Source organism: Canis aureus, chromosome 25 (genome assembly GCF_053574225.1).
Source record: "Canis aureus isolate CA01 chromosome 25, VMU_Caureus_v.1.0, whole genome shotgun sequence".
Taxonomy (NCBI): domain Eukaryota; kingdom Metazoa; phylum Chordata; class Mammalia; order Carnivora; family Canidae; genus Canis; species Canis aureus.
In genome coordinates this window covers 39,145,789-39,170,812 of record NC_135635.1, presented here as the reverse complement: position 1 = coordinate 39,170,812, position 25,024 = coordinate 39,145,789, and the positions used below count along the sequence as shown (strand labels likewise).

The window sequence follows — 25,024 nt, the reverse complement described above, 5'->3', positions numbered from 1 at the left end:
GTCCCTTTTCCTGGGATTATTAGACCAGTGGCTCATTGCTGTGGTGTCATTGGCCTGGCGGGCTGCATCAAGGAGGAAGTAGCCGAGCTCCCAGTGTTCTTCCTCACCTGTTTGGGCTGCTGTGCACAGCTGCGCCCAGGCTCAGCCCCACCCCTTGTGGCCCTCAGCCTGTGACTCTCCTGTCCCTCTGGGGAGATGCTGTCCCGTGGGTAAGTCCCCGGCTCCACCTGGATGCCACAGTCTCCTGTTAGGTTGGGAGAGAGGGGCAGGGTTTATACTCGCTGCTGGCAGGTGTGCAGACCATGAGTGTGTGAGATCTACCGCTGCCCCCTGGCCTGGGTTTGCTTCCTGGCCCTCCCTTGAGATGTGAGGAACTCCAGTCTCATTTAGGCTCCTCAGCCCCCTCCTCCTTTTCTGTAGCACTTTCCCCCTGACAGATGTGTATTTCTTCTCTCCTTGGGTTGGTTGTCTCCCTTCACTCTCTGGTCCCCTGCCTCTGCTGTCTGCTTACCCAAAACCTGGGGTAGCCCACATCATCAGAAATGGAACACGTCTGAAAGGCAAATCTGACAGAGCTCCCCCTTTCCACGTAACTTCCCAACATCTGGTGTTCATGCCACCTTCTTTCCGTGTCCCTTCATTTCCCCCTCCCACGTATCATTTCTTCTATAGATGCATGTTGAGCATGTTAGGGGCCAGGTACTTTTTGAGATGCTGGCAGCCATGTAGTGAAGAAGACAGACACAGTCCTTGCTCTCACTCTTCATTCAAGTGGGAGGCAATAGACACCACAAAGAATCCAATAAATAGGACTAATTTTAGATTTTCAGAAGTGTTATGTGGAAAACGAAGGTGGCTTCTTTGTGTGCTTGCAAATGATTGGGAGCGCCAATGGCATCATTAACTGGAGGGATCCAGGAGGGCTTTCCTGTGGAGATGACAGGTACACCGAGAGCTGGATGATGATTAAGAGCCAGCCAGGTGGTGACCAAGAGTCAAATGCCTGGGAGGCACAGGCCCCGCTGTGGGAACAAAGGAAGGGGTGCACAGAGCAAAGCAGTGGAGAGGGAGACATGGACCCGCAGTGTCATGTGTGGCCAGGATGGTGTGTCCATGTGTGGGTATTTGCACTGGGCCAGGTACGTGTGTAGATGGACACAGATGGTGAGGTGCATGCACGGAGTGGGACTGTGTGTGCATGTGTATGTTTGTATGTCATCTGTGTATGACAAGCAGGGTGTGTACGTGTAGGACTGAGAGCTGAACATGCCTGTGCATGGCTATTGGTGAGCTTGTTTATTGGACACGTACTCTGCATGAGGCACTATGCTAGCCTTTGAACTTCCGAAGGTGAGCATGACTGACTGTGGACCCCCGCACCCCCTGCAGTGGAGCCCACTCTGCAGATCCTCTTTATGCCTCTAGCTCAGGGAAGGGATATGTGGGCTTTCGGTGGGGCTCAAAGTCCAAGACTGAAAGGGTAGTCAGTATTACGTCATAAAATAAACAGAACAAATTTCCCAGGTATCAGAAAGGAGGGGGGAAAGGGGGAAAGCCCATTTTTTGGGGGAGAAATTGATGTTTGAAAAAGTGATAAAGTAGTCATTGTAGGAAACCAAGACTTTAACTGAGCTTTGGCACTTTGTTTATTTTTCTTACTTTTTATTGAGGTATAGCATAGTTTTCATGAATGTTAAGCAAACGGCCTGATGAACATCATGTTAAATACACCAGCCAGATTAAGATGCAGAGTGTTCCCAGCACCCCAGTGGTTTCCTAGAAATTGCCATCTCCCAGTCAACTTATTTATTTTTATAAAGGTAATACATATCCATGCTATAACATTCAAAAAAAAAATGTAGGCGAAGAAAACATCCAGATCACCAACAGACACATGCTCAACATCGCTCATCATCAGGGAATGCAAGTCAAACCCACAATGAGATACCATCTTACATTCGTCAGAATGGCTAGAGTCAGAAAGACAAGAAATAACAAATGTTGGTGAGGATGTGAAAAAAGGGACCCTTGTGCACTGCTGGGCGGGGGGGAGGTCAATTGGCCCAGCCACTGTGGAAAACAGTATGGAGGTTCCTCAGATAATTAAAAATAGAAAAACCATTTGATCCAGTAATTCCACTACTGGGTAATTACCCACATAAAACAAAAACACTAATTTGAAAATTAGTGAAAATTTGCCACTACGTTCACTGTGGCATTATTTACAGTAGCCAAGGTAAGGAAACAATCCAAGTGTCTAGCGACAGATGAATGGATAAAGAAGATATAATACATACATACAATGGAATATTACTTGGCCATAGAATGAATAAGATCTTGCCATTTGTGACAACATGGATGGATCTAGAGGGTACTAGTGAAATAAGTCAGGGAAAGACAAGAACATATGATTTCACTTATACGTAGAATCTAAAACACAAAACAAATGAACAAACCAAAAGCAGAAACATCCATAAACACAGATAATAAACTGATGGTTGCCAGAGGGAAGGGGGAGGGGGAGAGGGACAAAATGGGTGAAAGGGGAGTGGGAGGTCCAGGCTTCCAGTTACAGAGTGAAAAACCATGGGGATGAAAGGCACAGCATAGGGAATATAGTCAGTGGTATTGTAATAATGTTGGATGGTGACAGGTGGTTGCTCTGCCTGTGGTGAGCGGAGCGTACTACATAGTCTTGTTGAATCACTATGTCGTACACCTGAAACTAACAACATTGTGTGTCAACTACACGTCAATTAAAAAAATAAAACCGGCATAAGGGAGATGTAAATATCCCTCTCAGCCCTCTCCCCCAGGCTCCCTCCCTGGGGGAAGCCACCAATCTGAGTTTTCTGTGTTTCCTTTGTTGGATTGCTTTCCTCTTGTTTTGGTTTGGTAGCATTTGTGTGTTTTTTTTTAAATTTTTATTTATTTATGATAGTCACAGAGAGAGAGAGAGAGAGAGAGAGGCAGAGACACAGGCAGAGGGAGAAGCAGGCTCCATGCACCGGGAGCCCGATGTGGGACTTGATCCCGGGTCTCCAGGATCGCGCCCTGGGCCAAAGGCAGGGGCCAAACCGCTGCGCCACCCAGGGATCCCAGTGTTTGTATGTGGAATTACACATGGGGATCATCATGAGCTCCTGGGGTGTAGGGCCTCTCAATGTCAACCAGCCCTGAGAATATCAATCATGGCAGGGACCTCGGTCCCCAGCCCACAGGAGACAGGCCCCTAGTCAGAGTCCTGAGCTCTGAGCCGATTCAGACCAGACCCCTTGACAAGAATCTATGGCTCAGGCATAGGGTGGACATACCCAAGGGGGCTACCCCCACCTGCATTCCTAGATCTGCTGCCCCTTGCATTCTGTTCCTTGGCTCCACTACCTGGTTAGGGCACAGTGGGGCAAAGACTTGGGATAAGAAGTAGAAAAGGTGTAAGTCTGACAGCTGTGCAGGAGTCATTCTGTCCATCCCTCTGTCCCGGTGGTGCCTCTTCAGATGTGTGTGCCAGAGGTGAGGGTGCCTTTCCCTTTGCAAGCATCTGCTTGGCCTTGGCTATTATTTCTAATAAAGTCTCCCCTTCCCTGCAGCCCCCAGTGGACAAGAGGTCCCCATCTCTGTCCTTTGAGTCCCCAAGGGCTGGCATACAGCTGCTAAAATCCCTGGCTTGGGAACCACAGTGTGAGGTCACATCCCAGCACCACCCCTTACCGACTGGCTGACCTCAGGCAAGTTCCCTACATTCTGTGAGCCTCAGATTCCTCCTCTGTAAAATGGGGGAAAAAATAACATGTGCTTTGTGGGGCTATTAGGAAGAATAAACCAGATGAGGTACATAAATGACATGCTAGCATGGTGCCTGGCCTACAGTGATACTCCGTGGAACGAGAGTTGTCACCGTCACCATTATCACGAGCTTGGACAGGGGAGGGGAAGGGTGTGTGGAAGCAGCCTGTGGAGGAAGATGAGATGGCCTGTGACTGCAGGGGTTCATGCTTATGAAGCGTGGCCTCCACACATCAGGTGCCAGGCATAGCTGTGTCCCTATGTTGTGTGTCGTCACGTTTGCAGAGTGCCATGCTCCTGGAGCCTTTGATGGCAGCCGTGTGGGAAGTGGGCCCCATCCCCACCCCCACTGCCACCCCGCTTGGCTTCTCTTCGCTCTGCCCTAAAACGAGAAGTACAGTGAGTTCCCCCAAGGGGTCGGCCGCGCCCCTTCCTGTCCCCGCCCTGCTGCCGGCTGGCCCTGGGGCCAGTGGAGTGGCAGCCCCAGAACCCACGGCCAGGGCTGACAGGCAGCCTGGGCGCTCGAGCAGAGCCGTGTGGAGGCCTTAGGCCCAGAGCTCTCTGCCCGCCCGGACTCGCCAGTGCACCTCGTTCCCTGCACCCCTTTCCTCTCAGGGAGCCCCCAGGATGGTGAGGTAAGGTCCTGGGGCCTGCGGGATGCAGGAGGCAAGGGGGCCCTGCGGATGGAAGGAAGGACCTCTCCTCATTGCTCTGCGGGCCTCCAGGTGGTTTCACCGAGACCTCAGCGGGTTGGACGCAGAGACCCTGCTCAAGGGCCGCGGTGTCCATGGAAGCTTCTTGGCCCGGCCCAGTCGCAAGAACCAGGGTGACTTCTCCCTCTCCGTCAGGTAGGTGGCCCCCAACTCCGGCCAGGGCAAGTGGCTCCCTTCTGGTTCCCTTGTGGCAGTGCCGACTCCCCAGGCCCCGGCACCCAATGTGTCCCCCCCGCCCCCTGTGTGTGCCTGGGACTCTGGACCTCAGCCCATCCCCCCTCTGTCCCCATCTCTCCTCTTGCACCCACTGGTCTCACCACCCGGTGCCCTGCAGGGTGGGGGATCAGGTGACCCACATTCGGATCCAGAACTCAGGAGATTTCTATGACCTGTATGGAGGGGAAAAGTTTGCGACGCTGACAGAGCTAGTGGAGTACTACACGCAGCAGCAAGGCGTCCTGCAGGATCGAGATGGCACCATCATCCACCTCAAGTACCCGCTGAACTGCTCCGACCCCACCAGTGAGAGGTGAGGGGCTTCCTGGCCCACTCCCACGTGGAGGCGGGCTGACTTCCACCCTGTCCTGCCCAGGGCTCTGTGGGCCTCTTTCTTCTGTGTGATCCCAGGCTCATGCCTCAGGGGACATCACCTTCCCCTTTTCCAGGGTCTCCACCAGCTGGCAACCCAGGCCCTCCTAGTGATGGAGAGGCCTAGTGGCTACATTTGGTAGTAGGCCAGCTCTGTTGTTAGAAAGCTCTCCTTCCTTCTGTGGAAACAAATCTGCCTTGCCATACTATTCTTTCCTCCAGGACAGGTTAATACATGGAGAGATTGATGTTGAGGAGGAACATAGGGACTTATATTTATGAGGACATTTAATGCTTTATCTCAGTAACACAGTGATGACGGGTCTCCTTTTGGGGACTTGGGAGAGCTTGACCAGTCCCTTGCCTGGAACACAGATCGGTGGATAACTATGATATGGTCGTGTGTGCAAGGGGCCTAGTATCTGGGCACAGGGTAGTACTCAAGGCATTGCCCTCCTGTCCCCTTTGGCTCCAAAGATGTGGTCTCCAGGACCGGGCAGGCTGCCCCTCACATGGTCTCCCTAAAGCATGGGTGGGGGTTGGGAGCCTGAACACTCAGCGTTACACTGGGGGCTTATTTCAGCAGCTGTATCCCAGTGACAGCTCCATTAAGGTGAATGGCAGACGAATAATTCTAGTAGCTTTTTTTTTTTTTTTTTTTTTTTTTTTTACGTTCTGGGGCCAAGGCAGCTTGCTCTTGTCCTGTATTTGTGCATTGACTGTTGACCTAATGATGGACCTTGATTCCATCAGTTTTCACTCTTTCTAAGATGCATGCCTCTTAACTTGCCCAGTATTTTTGTTCAAGTCACTGATGGCAAGTTTGAGATGCGTGAGGATGAGGCCTAGGTGAGGGCCTCGTGGCCCACTGCTGGACACCATTCTCCAGCCAACATGAAGCCATCAATCCGTTTCCTTTGAAGCCACCTCTTGGAGGAGTAAAGCCCAAGCTTGGATGACTGCTCATGGTGGCCCTCCTTGGTCCTTTCTTGGTATCCACACCCTTTTGCCCTCTTCCTCCATCCTGCTGACAGCATTCATGGGGGTTTGCCACTCAGACCCTCTTGAACTCTTGGGGTCCTCTCTTCCTCTTTGGCCTAAACCAGCCTCTGCCCTGCTAGATGGTGGGCTGGTGGAGCCCCTAGAGGAGCAGGAGGTTGTGGATGGAGCCAGAAGAAGGAAGGAGAAGCTCTCCTTGGGAGAGCCTGAGGCCTGGAGTAGCAGGAGGAGGACAGAGCTGGGGGCTGGCAGGGAAGGAAGAATAGAGGGTATTGAGGCCAGGGAAGCTGACTCTCAGAAGCCTTTTTGGTCCCTCACATCAGGACACCTGGCTAACCCCTGACCTTGGGATTGTGTATGGGAGGCTCTTTCTCCATCCCTCTCTTGTGTTCCTGGCTCTGGAGGCTGCCCCTCCTCCTCTGAGGGAATTTGCATTTGTCCCGCCAATGGCTAGCACTCTGCCTGTGGTCAGCCTGATATTTGCATGGAAACTTCCTCATCCTGGGCCAGGGGGACGAGGGTCAGCCCCCACCCCATTGCCAGAGTGGGCGTGTGTGTGGGGTGTGCCCTGGTCTATCCTTGAATGGTGGGGTGGGGTGGCCTCCCAGGTACTGCTCCTGGACAGGACAGGAGTGTGTCTGGGCAGGACCCATGTGCTCCTCCATCCTCCCCCCCATCCCTGCGGTTGGAAAATGCCCCCTCCCCTGGTCCCTGGGCTGAGGAAACCTCACACCCTCACTTCTCACTCTCTCCCCAGAAGGAGTTTTGTGTTTTTTCCATCACGTGGTTTCCTGTGGGGCTGGGCATTGTGGGGCTACGGTTTCCTCCTGGGAAGGGGGTGTGCTTCGGGGAAAGGTCCTAGTTCTGCTTTCTGCCCTTTCTGAGCCCCTCTGAGCCCCAGTCTCCCCTCCAGTGATGTTATCCTGAGCCCCCCAGAGCCCCCCAAACCACCGCTTCCCCCGCAGGGTTGTCTGTCTTCCCTGTTATTGAGGGGTTGGTGGCCCCATGAATCCCTTGTGACCCCCATCTCCACTGCCCTTGCTGTTTGGCCTCTTTGTTTCTCTTGGTCTCCCTCCTCTTTCCCTAATCAGTCCTGGCTTTCCTGGGACCCTTCCTCAGTTTTTCCCCTCCAGTTGTTCTGCATATGGCCTGCCTTTCTGTCTCTGGCTTAACACTCTCAGAGGCAGGTCTGGTTAGAACTCCCGAAGCTTCCTTAGCAGGCCAGGGCCTTGGGCCAGTGTACGATCGCTCAGCTTCAGGTTCCTCGTCTGTAAAATGAAATGGTCCCTACCTCTCAGCATTTTTGTGAGAGCAATGGACCTAAATATGGTGGTGGCTTTGAGGGGTGCCTGGCTGGCTCAGTTGGAGGCGCGTGCAACTCTTGATTTCGGACTTTAAGTTTGAACCCCACGATGGGTGTAGAGATGACTTTAAAAAAATCGTTAAGCCACTTGCGTGGCTCAGTTGGTTAAGTGTCTGCCTTTGGCTCAGGTCATGATCTCAGGGTCCTGGGATCGAGTTCTGCGTTGGGCTCCCTGCTCAGCTGGGAATCTGCTTCTTCCTCTTCCTCTCCCTCTGTCCCCCTGACTCGTGCTCTCACACATTCTCTCTCTCTCTCTCTCAAATAAATAAAATCTTTAAAAAAAAGTCTTGGGGTGCCTGGATGGCTTAGTCGGTTAAGTATTTGCCTTTGGCTTCGGTCGTGATCCCAGGGTCCTGGGATGGAGCCCCACGTCGGGCTCCTTGCTCCGAGAAGACTCTGCCTCTCCCTCTCCTTCTGCCTCTCCCCACCCACCACTCGTGCTCTCTCACTCACTGTTGCTCACTCTTTCTCTGAAATATTTTATTTTATTTTATTTTATTTTATTTTATTTTATGAGAGACACACAGAGAGAGAGAGAGAGAGAGAGAGAGAGAGCTGCAGAGACACAGGCAGAGGGAGAAGCAGGCTCCATGCAGGGAGCCCGACGTGGGACTCGATCCCAGGACCCTGGGGTCACACCCTGGGCTGAAGGCGGCGTTAAACCGCTGAGCCACCCAGGCTGCCCTCTCTCTGAAATTAAAAAAAAAAAAATCTTTAAGATTTTTTAAAAAAAGTCTTAAAAACATATGGTGGATTTGAAAGCATCTAACATGGTGCGTGGCACGTCACAGTCACTCGATTTCCCTGTCCCCCTCTATGAATGTCTCTGCTTGGTGCTGGCCCCTTGGCTCAAGTATCACCTTCCCCAATGTCGCCTTCTCTAGGTGGTACCATGGCCACATGTCTGGGGGGCAGGCAGAGACACTGTTGCAGGCCAAGGGTGAACCCTGGACATTTCTCGTGCGTGAGAGTCTCAGCCAGCCTGGAGATTTTGTGCTGTCCGTGCTCAGTGACCAACCCAAGGCTGGCCTGGGCTCCCCGCTCAGAGTTACTCATATCAAGGTCATGTGTGAGGTAAGGCCACTGAGTGGTGGGAGGGCATCCTGCCAGGCGCCAGGTGGGGAGGATGAGCCTGGGCTTTGGCCAAGGCTGGGGGTCGAGGGAGGGAGACTCAGGTCATGTGAGTGGCCTGACTTGGCATCCCTCAGGGTGGACGCTACACGGTGGGTGGTGCAGAGACCTTTGACAGCCTCACAGACCTGGTGGAGCATTTCAAGAAGACAGGGATTGAGGAGGCCTCGGGTGCCTTCGTCTACCTGCGGCAGGTGAGAGGGGTGGGCCTGGCTGCCTCCTTCCGTTTTCCTGAGCAATCCCTCAGACACCGGGGCTTCTGAGATAGCAAGTTGCTGACCTCCCCCTGTCCTCGCCCAGCCATACTATGCCACTCGGGTGAATGCAGCTGACATTGAGAATCGGGTCTTGGAACTCAACAAGAAGCAGGAGTCTGAGGACACAGCCAAAGCCGGCTTCTGGGAGGAGTTTGAGGTGTGTGGTGGGCACCGTCAGGGTGACTGGCGTGGCCACCCCGCTCCCTGTCTCCCCACCTCTCACACTGGTCTGCTCCATTGTATCTCCGGGCACGATGCCCCTCCAGGGGCTGGAGCTTTATTTCCCTCTCTCTCCCCTCAGAGTCTGCAGAAGCAGGAGGTGAAGAATTTGCACCAGCGGCTGGAAGGGCAGCGGCCAGAGAATAAGAGCAAGAACCGTTATAAGAACATTCTCCCGTGTGAGCACCATACCTGCAGGCAGCCTCCATCCTTCCCCCTTCCCAGGCAGCGGCTCTTCACCCAGGAGACTCCCCTTCCCCGAGCCAACCTCCACCGCATCTCACGGGTCTCTGCCCCCCGCTCCAGGAGGGTCTACCTCCACACCCACACAACAGAGCCTCCCTGCATCCAGGAAGCCTCTGCTCCTGTCAGGGGAGCCTCCTCACATCCCGCCATCCACCCTCCTCCCCACCATCCACCATCCTCCCTCCTTGGAAACCTTCACCCCCCTTCCCATGCAGATCCTCCACCCCTGCCTGCCCACAGTGCTCTAAGAGCCTCCTGGCTTCTGAGACAAGAATGGCCTGTGAGCTTAGGAAGGGTCTAATCCACGGGCTGGTGAGCTCTTGGCTGACCCAGGCCTGTCTTGTTTCCTCCCAGTTGACCACACCCGAGTGATCCTGCAGGGACGTGACAGTAACATCCCTGGGTCCGACTACATCAACGCCAACTACGTCAAGGTTGGTGGCACCCACTTGTCAAGGGAGGAGAAGCCGGGCCCTGGGGATTCCCCGTCTCTGGGCGGGTGCTAGATCCAGAGACATGTAGGCAAGGCTGAAGCCGGCCAGTTAGCAGGTGAGGGGGGGGAGGGTGCAGGGACTCACAGTCCTGGGGTGCAGCTCTCTACACTTGCTTCCAGAACGAGCTGTTAGGCCCCGATGAGAACACTAAGACCTACATCGCCAGCCAGGGCTGCCTGGAGGCCACAGTCAATGACTTCTGGCAAATGGCATGGCAGGAGAACACCCGCGTCATCGTCATGACCACCCGGGAGGTGGAGAAAGGCCGGGTAAGGCCGAGTCCTATACTGTCCCCTGGTCCCCACCTCCAACCCCTCCCCAGTGCTTGCTCTCCACCACCATTAAACCAGAGAAACTCCAGATACCAGGGCAGGAAGGAACCTCAGAGGGCAAGGTCCAACCCTTGTTGGGAAACTGAGGCACAGAGACACTCTTGGGGATATACTATCTCCCAGATCCCTTCTTCCAACCTGGGGCTCTCCTGACCACCAGACTCAGGTTTTATTTGTTTATTTTTATTTTAAAAAATATTTTATTTATTTATTCATTAGAGATACACAGAGAGAGGCAGAGACACAGGCAGAGGGAGCAGCAGGCTCTCTGTGGGGAGCCAGATGTGGGACTCGATCCCAGGACCCTGGGATCAGGCCCTGAGTGGAAGGCAGACGCTTAACCGCTGAGTCACCCAGGCATCCCTATTTTTATTTTTTTAAGATTTCATTTATTCATTAGAGAGAGAAAAAGCACATGAGTGTGTGTGTGTGTGTGTGTAGGGGGGGGAGTGCAGAGGGAGAGGGAGAAACAGATACCCCACTGAGCAGGGAACCCCATGTGATATGGGGCTCCATCCCAGGATCCTGAGATCAGGACCTGAGCTGAAGTCAGACGCTCAACTGACTGAGCCACACAGGCACCCCCAGACCCAGGTTTTAAATGGGCTTTCTTCCTTAAAGTGTCCCTTGCCAGAAGCAACCTGCCTCCTGTCCTCTCTGCCTCATAACTCTCTCTGGAGTCTGCCCCTCACCCTCACCCTCACCCCACTGCCCAGCTGGCCTCCCTCCCTGTGGGCTGCCCCCTCCTCCCACATGTCTGCACAGAAGTCAGAGGGGTCCCTCTTAGAGCATGCACTGCATCAAGATGCTCCCTGGCTCCCTGGGAATTTTTCGGTGGCTCCCAGTTGTCTTCCGGATAAAGTCACACTCTAAGACCTGGCACTCAAGGCATGGTGGCTTCCCTACAACGTTCCGCCCTGCCTCAGGTTCTCACGCCTTGGCACAAGCTTGCTTTCTGCTAGGAAAGGACTTCCTCTCTCTGTACTATCTCTGCTGGACAGACTCCTCATTTTTGAAGACCCTGCTCAAATGCTCCCTCCTCTGTGAAGCCACCTCTGATTTCCTCCATAATCTAGAGGGAGGGTTACCCTCTCCCTCTGTACCCTGTGCCCCTGAGCGGCTCTGTTTTCCCTGCTCTGCTGTCTCTCTGTGAATACATAGAGACATAGAGGCCCAGATTGCTTTGTAGTTATGTTTGGGACTCCAGCATGGTCTGTACAACTTCAGATACGTTGTGTGCCCCAGCCGGTGTTTACTGAATGAATTGTAAGGCCAAGTGGCTCAGTCAGGCCTCACCACCTGCTGGTGGCCAGCAGGACCAGATCCCCCCTCTGACTCTTGGCCAGCATCTCCATTCATCCAGCAAATGTTAACTGGGCCAGCACCAGGGACTCAGGATCTCAAAAGGGGCCTGGAACATGCCCCCATACATTCTGTGCCTCATTTCTCACTGCCACCCTCCCTTTGCAGAACAAGTGTGTCCCGTATTGGCCAGAGGTGGGCACTCAGCGTGCGTATGGACCCTACGTAGTTACCAACTGCAGGGAACATGACGCTGCAGAGTACAAACTCCGTACTTTACAGGTCTCCCCACTGGAAAATGTGAGTATCCTCCACTCCTGCCTCACTCCTGGGGCCCTTCCTTGGATCTGTTGTTTTGTCTGGTTGGGTGGGATGGGGAGATGTGTGGGAACAGAGGGCACTGGCCCTATGCGCTCTGCCCAGGAGGACCTGGTTCGGGAGATCTGGCATTACCAGTACCTGAGCTGGCCTGACCATGGGGTTCCCAGTGAGCCTGGAGGTGTCCTCAGCTTCCTGGACCAGATCAACCAACGGCAGGAAAGTCTGCCTCATGCAGGCCCCATCATTGTGCATTGCAGGTGAGAACAATAATGATGTGAGTAGTAGTAATAAAAATAAAAGAGAGGTCCTGAGATCAGGACCTGAGCTGAAGTCAGATGCTCAACTGACTGAGCCACCCAGGCACCCCCAGACACAGATTTTATTTTATTTATTTATTATTTATTTATATTTTATGATAGTCAGAGAGAGAGAGAGAGAGAGAGAGGCAGAGACATAGGCAGAGGGAGAAGCAGGCTCCATGCACCGGGAGCCCGACGTGGGATTCGATCCCGAGTCTCCAGGATCGCGCCCTGGGCCAAAGGCAGGCGCCAAACCACTGCGCCACCCAGGGATCCCCAGACCCAGGTTTTAAATGGGCTTTCTTCCTTAAAGTGTCTCTTGCCACCGAGGCAAGATAAAAAACAAAAAACAAAAAACAAAACAAAACAACTTTTATTTTTTTTCAATAAAAATAAAAGTAGTAGCTGGCTAGTAAATACTGCTAACTCAGTGCCCTGGAAGCACTAATTTACATGTTAACGCATTAAATGCCTCCGCCTGCTCATGGCCTCATCCGGGCTCCTTGATGGTTCCAGATCCAAGGCGGAAGCGTAGCTTGAGCTAACCCCACTGATTGATCCTGTGCCTGAGGGGTGGCTTCTTTAGAGACTTCCCTGTACGTACCATCTCACCCAACCCTGCCAAATACCCATGAGGAAATAGGCCCAGCGACTTGCCAGCTGGCCAGCGGGAAAGTGCACTGACGCTCACCACACACCTAGGCTCTGGTCGCTCCTGTTGTCTCTCACGGGCTTCCGCAGCCTGTATTTCTTCTTGGGCCCTGCCACCTTCTATCTGGGGTCGGTGTGGCTCTCCATTTTTTCTTTTTTCTATCCGTAGCTCCAGGGATGCTTAGCCTTCCTCTTTCTCCCCCTTCCCAGCTAGTGACCCCAGCTTGGCCTCCAGGTTGTGTGGGGATGGGTGATGTCTTCCAAAGGGGCACATGTATCTCTAGGTCACTGGAGGACCTCGTGTTCATGATCAGGAGACCCTGTTCTTGCTAGGCAGCAAGGGGGGTGCGGTCAGCAAGGAGGAGTGAGGGGCAGAGTCCTCACTGACCTGGCCTGGGTCCGTGGGGGGCCGTGGGTGCAGGTTCCTGGACAGACACCGTAGATTAAAATTCTGGCTCTTCTACTCACTGGCTGTGTGTGTGATCTCAGACAAATTACTTCACTTCTCTGACCCTTAGATTCCTCATTTGTCACTGCAGGCTCTCCTGTGGTTGATGTGAGGATTCAATAAGCCCCTGTCCCTGTGTCTGGAATGTAGTAATCCCTCAAGAAATGGGAGCCGTTGCTGGTTTAATAACTCCCATTAGGCTGGGAATGGGGAAATGGGAGCCTGCTTCATCTGCTTCCCTTCCTACTCCCTTCAAGTGACCCCAGGCTGGGGCCTCACATGTCTTCCTTCTTCCCACCAGCAACTTTTGCCCTGGGGCAGGGCTGGGTGGGCTGAATCTGGGGGTGCCCCTCACATGTCATCTCAGGGACTCTGCCTCTGGGGGCCGGCCCATTGCTAAGTACGACCCTCCTGTTACTCCCCTTCCACTTCTTGAAATCCCCATGGCCTTTATTTAGATGTTACAGGAAGGAAGTGGGTAAGGGGGGGTTATTTTTGACAATCTGGGTTTGAAATTAGTGCAACTCAGGCCACTAGCCTGGCGGCCCCGCGAAGCAGACAGAACTGGGGTCTCTGAGGGATCCTGAGTTTCCTGGGATCTGTTTGCTCTAGGATGCTGGTGGAGGGTGGGGAAAGAAGGGAGACCTCACACTTCACACAGCATCTCCGCATCATCTCCTGACCCCAGTGACCTTTCTGCCCTCCTGCCTCAAGGGCTGCCCTTTCCTGGTCTTCAGGGTCTGAAAAAAACGGGAAACAAAGTCCTCTCGAAAGAAGATCTAAATAAAACTTTTGAAGAGTGCGAGGTGGGGCTGGGGTGTGCAGTGGCGGGGAAGCCTCATTCAAGCCAAGGGTGCGGGAGAGGGTCAGGGGAGGCCCAGAGTGCCAGAGTGGGTGGGGGGAGGGACCCTGGTGGGCTGAAGAGCAGCCCCCAGCCAGCAATGAGGAGGCAGAGCAGGAAGTGGAAGGGTGAGATGCTGGAAAGAACGAAGGCCAGGCGGGGCGGCCCTGGGAGAACTGGGCCCACCCACAAATCCCTTGGCTGAAGTGTTGAGTGCAAGTGCCCGGAACTCAGGGTCCGGCAGGCTTCTGCCTCTGGTTAGGCTGCCCAGTGACCCCGGGCACGTTACCTCATCTCGCCGGAGCCTCAGTTTCATCCTGCCACCGTGCTGGAGTTGAACGCTGGGGCTCTCCCTTCCTGGTGAGGCATGGCCGGGGCCTCTGATGGTGCCCCCTTCCCTCCCCAGTGCAGGCATCGGCCGCACAGGAACCATCATTGTCATCGACATGCTCATGGAGAGCATCTCCACCAAAGGTGAGGGTGACCCATGGGCGATGCAGGTGTTGGGGGTGTTGGGTGAGCGGCCCCTCAGTGTCCTCCTCTGCCTGGGCCTGAGGTCCAACTGTCATGCCTGCCCAGGGTTGGACTGTGACATCGACATCCAGAAGACGATCCAGATGGTGCGGGCGCAGCGCTCGGGCATGGTGCAAACGGAGGCACAGTACAAGTTCATCTATGTGGCCATCGCCCAGTTCATTGAAACCACGAAGAAGAAGCTGGAGGTCATGCAGGTATGTGCAGAGCAGGGCTCAGCAGAGCGGTGGGGGGCCGTGGGTGTCTCCTGGTCCTGCTGGGACCACTGCCCTCCCACCACACTTCTGCCCACAGTCCCAGAAGGGCCGGGAGTCAGAGTATGGGAACATCACCTACCCCCTAGCCATGAAGAACGCCCATGCCAAGGCATCCCGCACCTCTTCCAAGTAAGTGACCCCTGCCTACCCTCCTCCCTGGCCCGATCCTTCCTTTCCAGAGATGACAAGTGCCGCTGTCAGGGAGACCTGGGTTCAAGTTCAAGCTTGCCTCTTACTCCCTCTGCTCACAAATATTCCCTGAGTGTCCTCTACCTGGGTCCCATGCCAGGTCCTGGTGGTATTACTAATGTGTGAGATGGAGCTGTTGCCCGCAAGGAGCTTCTAGTCTAGGGAAAGGACGCTGACCGGGTCTCCTTTCTCCTGGCCTAAGTTTGTTCACCTGTGAAACAGGGGTGGGCCAGAGGCGGCTGCTGGTGCTGGGTAATCCTGCCCCATCTCCTGACCTGTGGCAACTGCCCACACTTGCCCACCCCACCTGCAGACACAAGGAGGACGTATATGAGAATTTGCAGAGTAAGAACAAGAAGGAGGAGAAGGTGAAGAAGCAGCGGTCGGCGGACAAGGAGAAGAGCAAGGGTTCCCTTAAGAGGAAGTGAGCCAGGGTATGGCCTCTCTGCTCCGGGCTCCGCCTTGCCCTGCCCCAAGTGTTCCCTGGATCCAATGCTTTCACCTGGATGGTTGGGGTGGCTACAACCTCACCCTGCCCTTTTTCCAACCATTCTGGATCCTTTTGATCCCCTTTTCGGGTCCAGGCACCCTCTTACTCTCTTACTCCCTTCTCTCTGCAGCCTCAGGCCTGATCCTTGCAGAGGCCTCCCGTGGACCAACCACAGCCGGAACTTAGGAGCCCGCCCCCATTCTATTGTAATTTAAAAGACTGCATCCCTACTTCCCTCTTCCTGACCCTGTATATAGCCCAGCAAGGCCCCAGGTGGCCCTAGGCCCTTTACTCTTGTAAATAAAGCCCCAGGGAATCACTGTGTGTGGGTCTCTAATTCTGAACGCTTGGGTAGGAGGGGGCTCAGAAGGGGACGAAGAGGGAGGTGTGTGTGTGTGTGTGTGTGTGTGTGTGTGTGTGTGTGCGCGCGTGCGCCCGGTCGCATGAATTAAAGCTAGGCCTTCACAGCCATACAGACCTGGTTCTGGATTCTGCTAAACATACTAGGAGTGTGACCATGGGCCAGGTTCCTCAGCCTGTCCTTTCAGGGAAGAATGATCAAAGGCATAGCGTAGGGAATATAGTCAATGGTGTTGTGATAGTTGTATGATAACAGATGGTGGCTACACTTACTGTGGTGAGCGAGTGTAACATACAGACTTGTGGAATCACTATGTTGTATACCTGAAACTAATGTAACATTGTGTGTGAACTATACTTCACTTAAAAAAAAAATATATATATATATAATAAAATGGAGGATGATCCTGACAGAGTGATTGTGAAGATCATTGTGACAAGGGAGAAAGACCACAACTGGCAATGATAATTCATTACACACTTGTCATGCGTTAGGCACCACTTAAAACACTACAGATATATATTTTTTAAAGATTTTATTTAACCATTTGACACGCAGAGAGAGAGAGGCCACAAGCATGGGGAGCAGCAGAGGGAGAGGGAGAAACAGGCTCCCTGCTGAGCAGGGAGCCCCAGGTGGGAGTTGATCACCAGTCAAAGGTCAACACTTAACCAACTGAGCCAATCAAGTGTCCCCAAAAGACTACACATATTAATTCAGTCTAGGTACCTGTGTCACTTTCATTTCACTGTGGGGGAAACCAAGGCACAGATCAACTATATGACTTGCTCACAGGTGCAGAACTACTGAGTAGTGAAGCTAGGATTCTAGCTCAGGCCGCCTAGCTCCAGAACACATACTCCTGGAGGCATGGCCAGGGTCGCCCTGAGGGGACACAAGCACACTCCTCTGGGACTGACTTCTAGATCTGAGAGCCAAAGTCAGGAAGCACAGGCCTAGCACCACCCACCACCCCTCCCCTCTCTGGGCCCCTGCGGGCTCATGAGTGCCTCTTGCTCCTCCCTTCTCTGGGGCCACCGCTGCCCCTGTGCTCCTGGCAGTTTTATTTTTGTTCCCTCTTCCTTGCCCTGTGTCCAGGGTGAACTGCTAGAGACTCCTTCCTTGTGTTAGGGCTTTACCTTGATTAAAGGTCCGGGTCCTGGCGACGGAAGCCTGTGAAGTTCTGCCTGGGAAGGACTGGCTCCCTGCTGCAGGCCAGGCCAAGGAGGGCACTGACCCTGACTGTTGTACAGCAGGTGCTTTATGGTTGGGTGTCCACTGTGTCACAGGCCCTGGAGCAGTGCTGGGGCACGGCGTGAACAAGACAGTTCCTGTCGTGGGGAGCTAGGAGGCAGAAACAGGCCACAAACAGCAAATACGTACAGATAGGTGTTAAGGATGCAAACAAAGGAGACAGGGGGCGCGGGGTGGGGAGAGGAGACAGAGAGAGAGAGATGGCTCGAGAGAGGAGAGCTTGGATTGGGCCACACTATAGCTCCTGGGGCCATCGCCCTCCGGGGGGTGAGTGGGTGGGGCATCGCCTGTGGGCCTCAAGGTTCCTCTCCCCGCAATGCCTAGGGCTGCACAAAAGAAAGGCAGGTCCCACCCCTCTAGCCTCCCTAGGGCTAACTGCCCATGGGCTGGGACCTAGACCCAGCTCACTGAGGTGGGTCCAGGAGCGGCTCTGCCCTCCTGGGACGGGACGGGGTGGGGGTCGCTTCTCCCCATGGGGCCAGTGCAAGGGCTGCAGGGGAGCTGCTCAGTACTTTAATGGTCAGAGTCAGTGCTGGTGTTTCTGGCCAGCTCTGGCCTCCCGGAGGGGTGGGCTCCCCAACACGAGGGCTGAGGACAGGGAGGCAGCCCCCTCTGGGACCTGCCTGCCCTACAACAGGCAGAGCTGCCCAGCACAAGCTTGGGGGGACCCCAACCCGTGCCGAGCCGACCCCTCACTGACCTCAGGGCTCTCTGGTCATGGGCAGGGTAGGAGACCTCAGAGAAAGGGACTAGCAGGGCAGGAGTAGCTGTGGGGAGAGACCAAGGAGGAAGGCACAGGAGCCCAAGACCAGTCCCTCTCTTTTCCCAAAGGAGATCAGGCTCCCGAGTATAGGCCCAGGTGGCAGAGGAGGCTGATTGGAGAGAAGAGACCTGTGGGAAAGGGTAGGAAGGCCTAGTGAGGCGGCCAGGCCTCAGAGGAGGTGCCTACGGCGGCCCGGGAGGGAAGGGGTTAAGGCAGTGGGGGGGCAGCCTATGGCAGGAGGACACACCTGTGCGCAGGGGCGGCGGGCGGGGCCCAGGTGAGGAGCCTGCGCTGCCAGGCAGGCGGAGGAGGAAGGAGGAAGAGTGGAGGCCCAGGCAGGCGGGCTCTAGGCCTTTGGATCCTGGGCCTCGACTCCCCTTCCTCTCCTCGGCACTCACTCCTTGGGGGGCAGGCGGCCCAGTGACAGGTAAAGGCCTCTGGGAGCTGGTTTCTGGGGCTGAGCTGGGGACCTCGGAGTGGGGCTCAGGGCTGATGGATGTGTGGGGGCCAGGCAGGCCCTGCGGGCGGCGGGGAAGGGGCTCCAAGGCGGAGAGCGGTGGGCAGGGGGCTGCGGAAGACCTGCCCGGGGCGCAGTGGATCCTCAGCTCAGGGTGGGGCTGGCGCGGGCTCCAGGCTCACCCGGAAGTGTCCCCAGGGACTGGGTGGTGGGGGGATGGGAACCAGGGTTCCGCAGCCTCTCCACAAGGAGCCCGGGCGGAGGACTGCCTGACCTGGACGTGGGCAGGCTGGGTGGGGGCCCCCGTCTTACCCAGCAGTGTTTGGGTGCTGCTTGGGAGTCTCTAATACTGCCGGGTAATGATGGAGGCCCCTGCCCCTGTGTCAGCGACATCTATCGCCTTGGGGCCCCGGGCCCCACTGCTGGCTGTGATCCCCTCTCCCGAACCTCCCCCCACACCGTGGACGCCTCTTCATCTTGAGTGAAGGGTGCTGCCAAAGAGGTGGCTCTCGGTTGGCTGGCTGCCCACTGAAGGGACACAATGGCCCCGAGCCCCTCCCCCAACCCGGTGTGATTTGTCACCTGGTGGATCCAGAACCCACAGCCGACCTTGAGCTTGGGATTGGCTACATCCTCTCAAGAGGCCTCACCTGGCCTGCGGCCAGGGTCCCTGTAGCAACTGGTCAGCTCTGGCCTGGAGCTGCACGTCCGCCGGCTCTGGGTCCATCTTCCAGTACAGTGTTGGATGGTCTAGTCACGAAGCTCCTAACACTGTCTGGTAAAGATGGCCCCCGGGCCGGTTCCCTCAGCAGTGACCTTCAGGGCGCCCTGAAGACCATGGAGGCCTCCTGATGAATCACCTCTGACCTTTAGCCCCTGGATGGGGGTATAAATCACTAGAAAAGGGGAACAATGGGGAGGAGACAAAATGGCTGCCCCCGGAGCCGCAGCAGGATTTGGAAACACACTTGTTCGCCAGGTACTTCCATTCTCTTCCCGCCTCGGGAAGGTGAAAGAAATAAAGTGTGGATCGGAACTGGTGGTGGATTGATTCAGGTCACTTGACGCGTCTTTTGTCTAATTGCTGACTTCATCTCAGGCTCCCAGCCCCTGAGTGGGGCTTCCAGATCTGCTTCCTCTCCGACTCTTTTAGGATACTTACCTGCAGAGCAGGGGAACATTAATCTACTTTTCTTCGACGATCTGAGGCATGGAAGATGAATCCAGTCCCTGACCCTCTAGGACTCATCTCCTCTCCCTACCCTGTACCTCTGTAATTCCCATACTTTTGCCCCCAGGGCTAATGGTTCCAAATGTTCCTTGTCTCCCCATAAAGACAAGGGATGGGACATGGGGGCTGTGGCAATTCATTTCTCTGGTGCTTGAGATGCTGAGGGCTGCCTTGGGAAGGATATGAGGCAGCTGTGTAGGGACTGAAAGGGTACCTGCTGTGGGGGGTGCAGAGCTGCGGGCGTGAAGAGCTACCTCTATAGGTAAAACCCTGTCCCACAAACGGCTTCTCACACGCGGTGACTGAGATTGAGCGTGGGTAGCTCACAGCAAGGAACATGATCCACTGGGCTTTTGAACACAAAGTCCCTCGACAGGCACAACTGGTTTCCCCCACAGCTACATGGAACCTTGTTACCAAGGAAGCAGCTCGTGTTGGGGTCATCAGATTTTTTTGGTCTAGCTCAGCAAAGCCACAGCTGCTCCAACCTTAAAAAGGAAACGTTGGTGAATAAATGTTGGTGATGTACAAGTGGAGGGTGGAGTGAAAAGTGCAGCTGGGCCTCACGGAAGACCTGTTGCTTCCAGCGAAAGTCCTGTTTTGGATTTTATTCCACTGGGCCTCGAGGGTGAGCTGCAGTCCCGCAGGCCCGGGCCCTTAACTCCTGAACTGCCCTGGTCGGAATCTCTACGCCCCCTGCTGGCAGACACGGACCCAGCAGGGCGTGATGTGAACCTGCGCAACCTGCGCATGCGTGCCTCCCCTCACCCAGATGAGACACTTGTCGCAGACTTCCGTTTAAGTAATAAAAATTTATTGAGAATTCCTGGGATGGTGGTTATTGCCTCCCGACCTGGAGGGAGGAACCAACACTGTAGGAAATCACTCCGAAATCACACTGTCCCCAACACCTCTGGCCAACACAGGGAGGAGCAAAATCATTCCCCAGGGGGGAAACGGGTCAGGCTTTGTTCATCCAAGGGCTGGGAGGAAAGATGCAGGAAGGGGCCATCACATGATACTGGGGGTGGGACAGGGGTGTATGCTGGACCTCAAGCTGGCTCCTCAAACACCAGGGAAGAAACATCAACTTCTCTGGGAGTCGGATTCCTGGTCACGAGGCTCACTTCTTACTCTTGATGAGGCTGTCACTGTGCAAATGGGAAACACACACATTAAAAGAACTAACCTGAGAGGCAGAACCCCGCAGGCAGAGTGAGGGGACAACCCCTGTGATGAGGTCAGAATGGGGATGCAGGGAGTGGGGGGGAAAGAGGCAGGGACTGCAGACCCCAAAGGAACAAGGGTGCGCCAACAACTCACCTGCCCCTGTGGATACCAGATCAACAGGCAAATGGGAAACACAGGAAGAGAAGAGAAATGCATGAGTGATTAGAAAGTTTCAGGTCCCACCCACTCTAAACCCTCCTTGGACAAATGGTTGAAGCCAGGAGTCTCACTCCAAGGAGGAGGAGGCTGGTTCCCTTGGCCACTGCGACTTCTCACATCTCCTTTCTAGCATCCTTCCATGCCCTCGAGCAGCAATTTTAGGGCCTCCCAGTACGCAATATTATCTTTCACTACTTTTTGGTTAGGATGAAACCTCACAAATCCAGTGCTTTTTATATGAATAATCCTATTTGAGCTCGTAAAACCAATCTTAGAGAAAAATCAAGTTAGAGATGGTCAACCACCCACTTTTCTAACTTTGTTTCAGAAAAATGGTGTCTTTCAGCAACCAGAAATGGCACCTTTTCAGGTCCCGTGCTCTGACACTCCACTGTGTAGGTCATGTGTCTTACCGGGTAAAACTTTCATCCTGTAGGTTCAAGACGAGGTTGTCAGCAGTGAGATAGATACGGTTCTGTGATGTAGCGATCTAGAGGCAGGAAATAAAAAACAGATGCTAGTATTCACACCTGGACGCCTACCTTGCAATTCAATAACCACTGATGGAATACACGTGGGTTAGCAACAGGGCTGTGGCAATCAGTGAAGAAGGCATGGTGTCTGCCCTCAGACAAAGATCCAGAGCAGCGAGCAACTATGATGTATTAGCACCGAACAGAAGCATAAAAAGGCCAAGGAGCCCACAGAAATAATGTTTAATGGAGGAAGTGTGCTGGAAAAGCCCTGTTTGAGTAGAAACCCCAACAAGGAATTTAATCTTCTCATTTCAACGTGCTTTCACTTAAAACAATTCCAGACTCATGGCTGCCTTGCGGGGAACGTTGGGCTCACCGTCTTAGAGATGTTCTGGGCTGCCCGGATCTTGCGCAGTTTGATATAGCCAGGGTTCTTGCTCAGGGCTTCTCCAAGGTGAGCAGGTTGGGTTAAGGGTTCACACAAGGCCTGGCCGCAACCCTTGGCTGTGCTTACTACTCTAGCCCCTCTCTGGGCTGTCAGATCTAAGGTTGCGCTCAGATAGCTCGTGCCCAGTCCCATATTGGTCCCCACCTGTAGGCCCCCATGCAGGCGGCTGCCAGGAACTGGAGGCAGCAGCAGAAGTGGAGACAAGGCCGGCATTGCTATGGATCTGCCTTATAGTGAGGAGCCAGGCCTCGGGCACCCCACTAAGATTTCAGATCCCATTCAAAACCCCCAACCCCAGGGAGCCAAGGGCCAGAAAGCACAGAGTCGCATTCGCCTTAGTGTCATCAGCCGGCCCAGGAGGGAGAAGGGGGAAGCCAGTGCTCCAGGGGCTGGGCAGAGAGTTCTCCAGCGGAAGGATATCATTCTGGCGGCCTCAGCCTCACCCTCGGCCTGCACAATCTTCTGCCGTTGCTCCTGCTTTGCTTTTTCTACCAAAAACTGGGCTCGCTGGGCCTCCTGCTGGGCTGTGGTGGGGAGAGTCAGAAAGTCACAGATGTGAGGTGTCTGGGACCCCACCTCTCATGTTCTCAGAAACCCTGGCCGCATCCCTCTCGGAACTCACCCACTTGTTTGGCTTCCACAGCAGCTGTGTATTCTCGGCTAAAGCTCAGCTCTGTGATGGCCACGTCATCCAGGATGAGGCTGAAGTCTTTGGCCCTCTCCGTCAGCTCCCGTCGGATCAACAAGGATACCTGGGGGTCAGGGAGGGGTGGACTGAAGGGACTGGAGAACTGGAAGGGAGGAGTATTGCTGTGATCATCTGAATACCAGATCTCCTGAAAATGGCAGATACAACTAACCCTTCCTTGGTTCCTCAACTAGAACATGATTTGGAAAGGACTTGGTCCAATCTTTCCAGCACGTCACAGTGACGCCTAACCTTCTGCTCTCCCCTGTATGTGTGTACCTCTAGACCTTGCTAGTGTTTTCTCCCATGCTTCCTAAGGCTGAACGCCCTTGAATACTGGTCCTGACTCTCCTTGTTTCCCCACAGTGGCTGTTAGTCCAGTTTTAAGGTGAAAAGGAAACCAGAGTCATGAGCCTTTCCTAACAAGCTGTCCTTCCTAATACCCACTGCTCCAGGCCGAGACGGGAAGGTGTGAAGCTATGTAGACGATGACAGGTCAGACCTGGGCCCTCTGGGTGATCAGCTGCGAGGCATTGAACTTGGCCACCACGCTTTTCAGCACCTCGTTGACAATGGACGGCAGCACTCGCTCCTCGTAGTCCAGCCCTAGGCGCTGATACATACTGGGAAGCTCCATAGCATTGGGTCGAGATAGCACTCGCAGGGAGATGTTCACCATCTGCAGGTCTGAGAGATCAGCAGGGGCTGGTCAGGGCACTGGGGGCCTCATCTGGCCTTTTAGCCAAGCACCTTGCCCCAAGCATTTTCTCCTCCACATGCCTCTACACCCAGTGCGGTGCTGTGAAGGGTGACAGGCCAGATGTTCCTCTCCCACTGTAAAGTCTTGCCTATCCACCAGCTCTCCACCAGTAAAGCTGACCTCTCATTTTGCTTCTGCACTGTGTTCAACTTCTACCATAGATTTGTCAAGCTTCATCATAATCATTTGCCTTTTTTACCAGACTGTATGGACTTGAGAACAAAGATTGTGTTTTATGAATCTTTTATTCCCAGGGCCTAGGATTCAGGGAATGCTAAGCCATCACACTAAAAACAGTACTAAGCAGTACATTACAGGTGAATTACTTGAATTACTGTGTAAGAGAAAGGAGTCCAGAGCATCTCAAAGACACAGCTTCTATGTATGGTCTAGAAGGGAACACGTGCACCAGAGAAAAGTGGGGCCAAGTTTCCCCAAGACAGGGGAAGCTAGTGGACAGAATCAGTCAAGCAGTTAAAACAAGGCTTCACAATAAGGCCTTGATCTACGCAGTGAATAAGACAAAGGACAATCTGCTCTTGCTGAATTTACATTAGCAGGAAGATTCACTTGATAGATATGGATGAACACAGTGTGTCCAGAATGTACTGCTTTAACCTCAGAGGCAGGTACTTTTGATCACAGCTCTTTTGCAAATGTAGAAACCAAGGCTCAAGAGATGTGACCTCTCCTCTTCCCCTAGGATCTCCTGCCAGGCTCCCCTGCTTACTTCATGTGGCCACCTGCCAGGGACTTCCAAGTGCCCAGACCTACCTTTGGAGCCTGTGGGGGAGGAAATTTTTCGCGGTCTGGCCCGAATGTCATAGATGATGGGGTACTGGAACCAGGGGATCCTGCAGGGGAGGGTGCAGGGACAGGTATTAGGAGCCCGCAGTCTCACGAGGTTGCCGGTTTTTCCTCACCACGTGTTTGCTGGCCTGCTCCACCTCTCAATGACCAAGGGCAAGGAGAAATTCTCTTCTCCCTCTGGAGAACACTTTTTGTGCTGCAGGAGTTTTGGGCAGCACCTACTGTCCAGGACACGGGGTGGGGAAGTAAGAGGGCAGCGCTGAATCAAGCCTTTGAAGTCCTCCCGCAGCCACTGGTGGGTTGGCTTTCAAGGGTGAAGGGTCAGGGTCAGTCCGCTCTGCCCGCCATTACCTGAAGTGAAGGCCCTCGGCCAGTATGGTGTCCTGCTGCACGCCACCGATCCGATTAAAGAAAATGGCTCTGTGCCCGCCTTCCACTGTGGGGAGAGGGGTGGGGGTCAGGCCCAAACTTGCGGAGTATGTACTCGCCTCCGGAGGCGCAGGGAGAGGGGCTGGGTCTGCGCGGGGCCCCGGCGGGACCGGGCAGGGGGTCTGCGGGGAGCCGCAGGGTCCGGAGAGCGGGCAGAGGTTGCTCACCGGTGAACACCGACTCGCGGACGCCGTACGCCACCGCGCCGGCCCCCAGCAGCAGCTTCAGCGCCGTGCTCATGCCCCGCGGCCCGGAGGGCAGCCGTCCCGCTAAGTCCTTCAGGTTCTGGGCCATGTCGGATCCTGAGGCCGGCGGCACCAGACGTCAGAAGCGGGCGCCGGCCCACCCCGACCCCACTCCAGTTTAGAGATCGCACCCTTCCCACGAGGGTCCGGGGCCCGCGGAGCTCGCGGGAGAAAGGGCACCGGAAGTGCGCTCCCTTCTAAACCCTCCCCAGCGTCCACGGCGGGCCCGAACCTCGCGCACAGGAATTACGCA

The 25,024-nt window shown here is 54.6% G+C and overlaps 2 protein-coding genes, 1 long non-coding RNA gene and 1 other non-coding gene across 5 annotated transcripts in view; 2 read left to right on the top strand and 2 right to left on the bottom strand.

The window, feature by feature from the left end:
• PHB2 (prohibitin 2) overlaps positions 1–24,990 on the bottom strand; it is a gene marked incomplete at its 3' end in the record, with an annotated part of 124,993 nt that extends 100,003 nt beyond the window's left edge. The window contains exons 1-8 of the mRNA XM_077871797.1: positions 24,694–24,990; positions 24,449–24,533; positions 24,062–24,141; positions 23,030–23,214; positions 22,462–22,591; positions 22,260–22,363; positions 21,768–21,845; positions 21,329–21,405 (exon numbers count right to left, since the gene is read on the bottom strand). Coding sequence (XP_077727923.1) covers positions 21,329–21,405; positions 21,768–21,845; positions 22,260–22,363; positions 22,462–22,591; positions 23,030–23,214; positions 24,062–24,141; positions 24,449–24,533; positions 24,694–24,820 — 866 coding nt within the window. The remainder of the gene's footprint in view (positions 1–21,328; positions 21,406–21,767; positions 21,846–22,259; positions 22,364–22,461; positions 22,592–23,029; positions 23,215–24,061; positions 24,142–24,448; positions 24,534–24,693) is intronic.
• Positions 181–15,780, top strand: PTPN6 (protein tyrosine phosphatase non-receptor type 6). 2 transcript variants are annotated; one of them, XM_077871234.1, is made up of 16 exons: positions 181–209; positions 4,512–4,634; positions 4,834–5,028; positions 8,334–8,523; positions 8,658–8,774; positions 8,881–8,994; positions 9,139–9,235; positions 9,657–9,736; positions 9,916–10,065; positions 11,599–11,730; positions 11,854–12,008; positions 14,397–14,464; positions 14,570–14,721; positions 14,819–14,910; positions 15,284–15,404; positions 15,591–15,780. In XM_077871234.1, exons 1-15 carry the CDS (start codon positions 196–198, stop codon positions 15,396–15,398), a joined length of 1,794 nt encoding a protein of 597 aa, XP_077727360.1. In that variant the 5' UTR covers positions 181–195; the 3' UTR covers positions 15,399–15,404; positions 15,591–15,780. The 2 variants fall into 2 exon arrangements, with proteins under 2 accessions (XP_077727360.1, XP_077727362.1); XM_077871236.1 differs by lacking the exon at positions 181–209 and adding an exon at positions 3,995–4,421.
• LOC144297331 (uncharacterized) lies at positions 18,087–19,331 on the top strand. The gene is made up of 2 exons (XR_013364366.1): positions 18,087–18,265; positions 19,105–19,331. It is a non-coding gene; the product is annotated as an uncharacterized LOC144297331 (long non-coding RNA).
• Positions 21,927–22,191, bottom strand: LOC144297751 (small nucleolar RNA U89). The gene has a single exon (XR_013364628.1). It is a non-coding gene; the product is annotated as a small nucleolar RNA U89 (small nucleolar RNA).
• Positions 24,991–25,024: the final 34 nt, after the last annotated feature.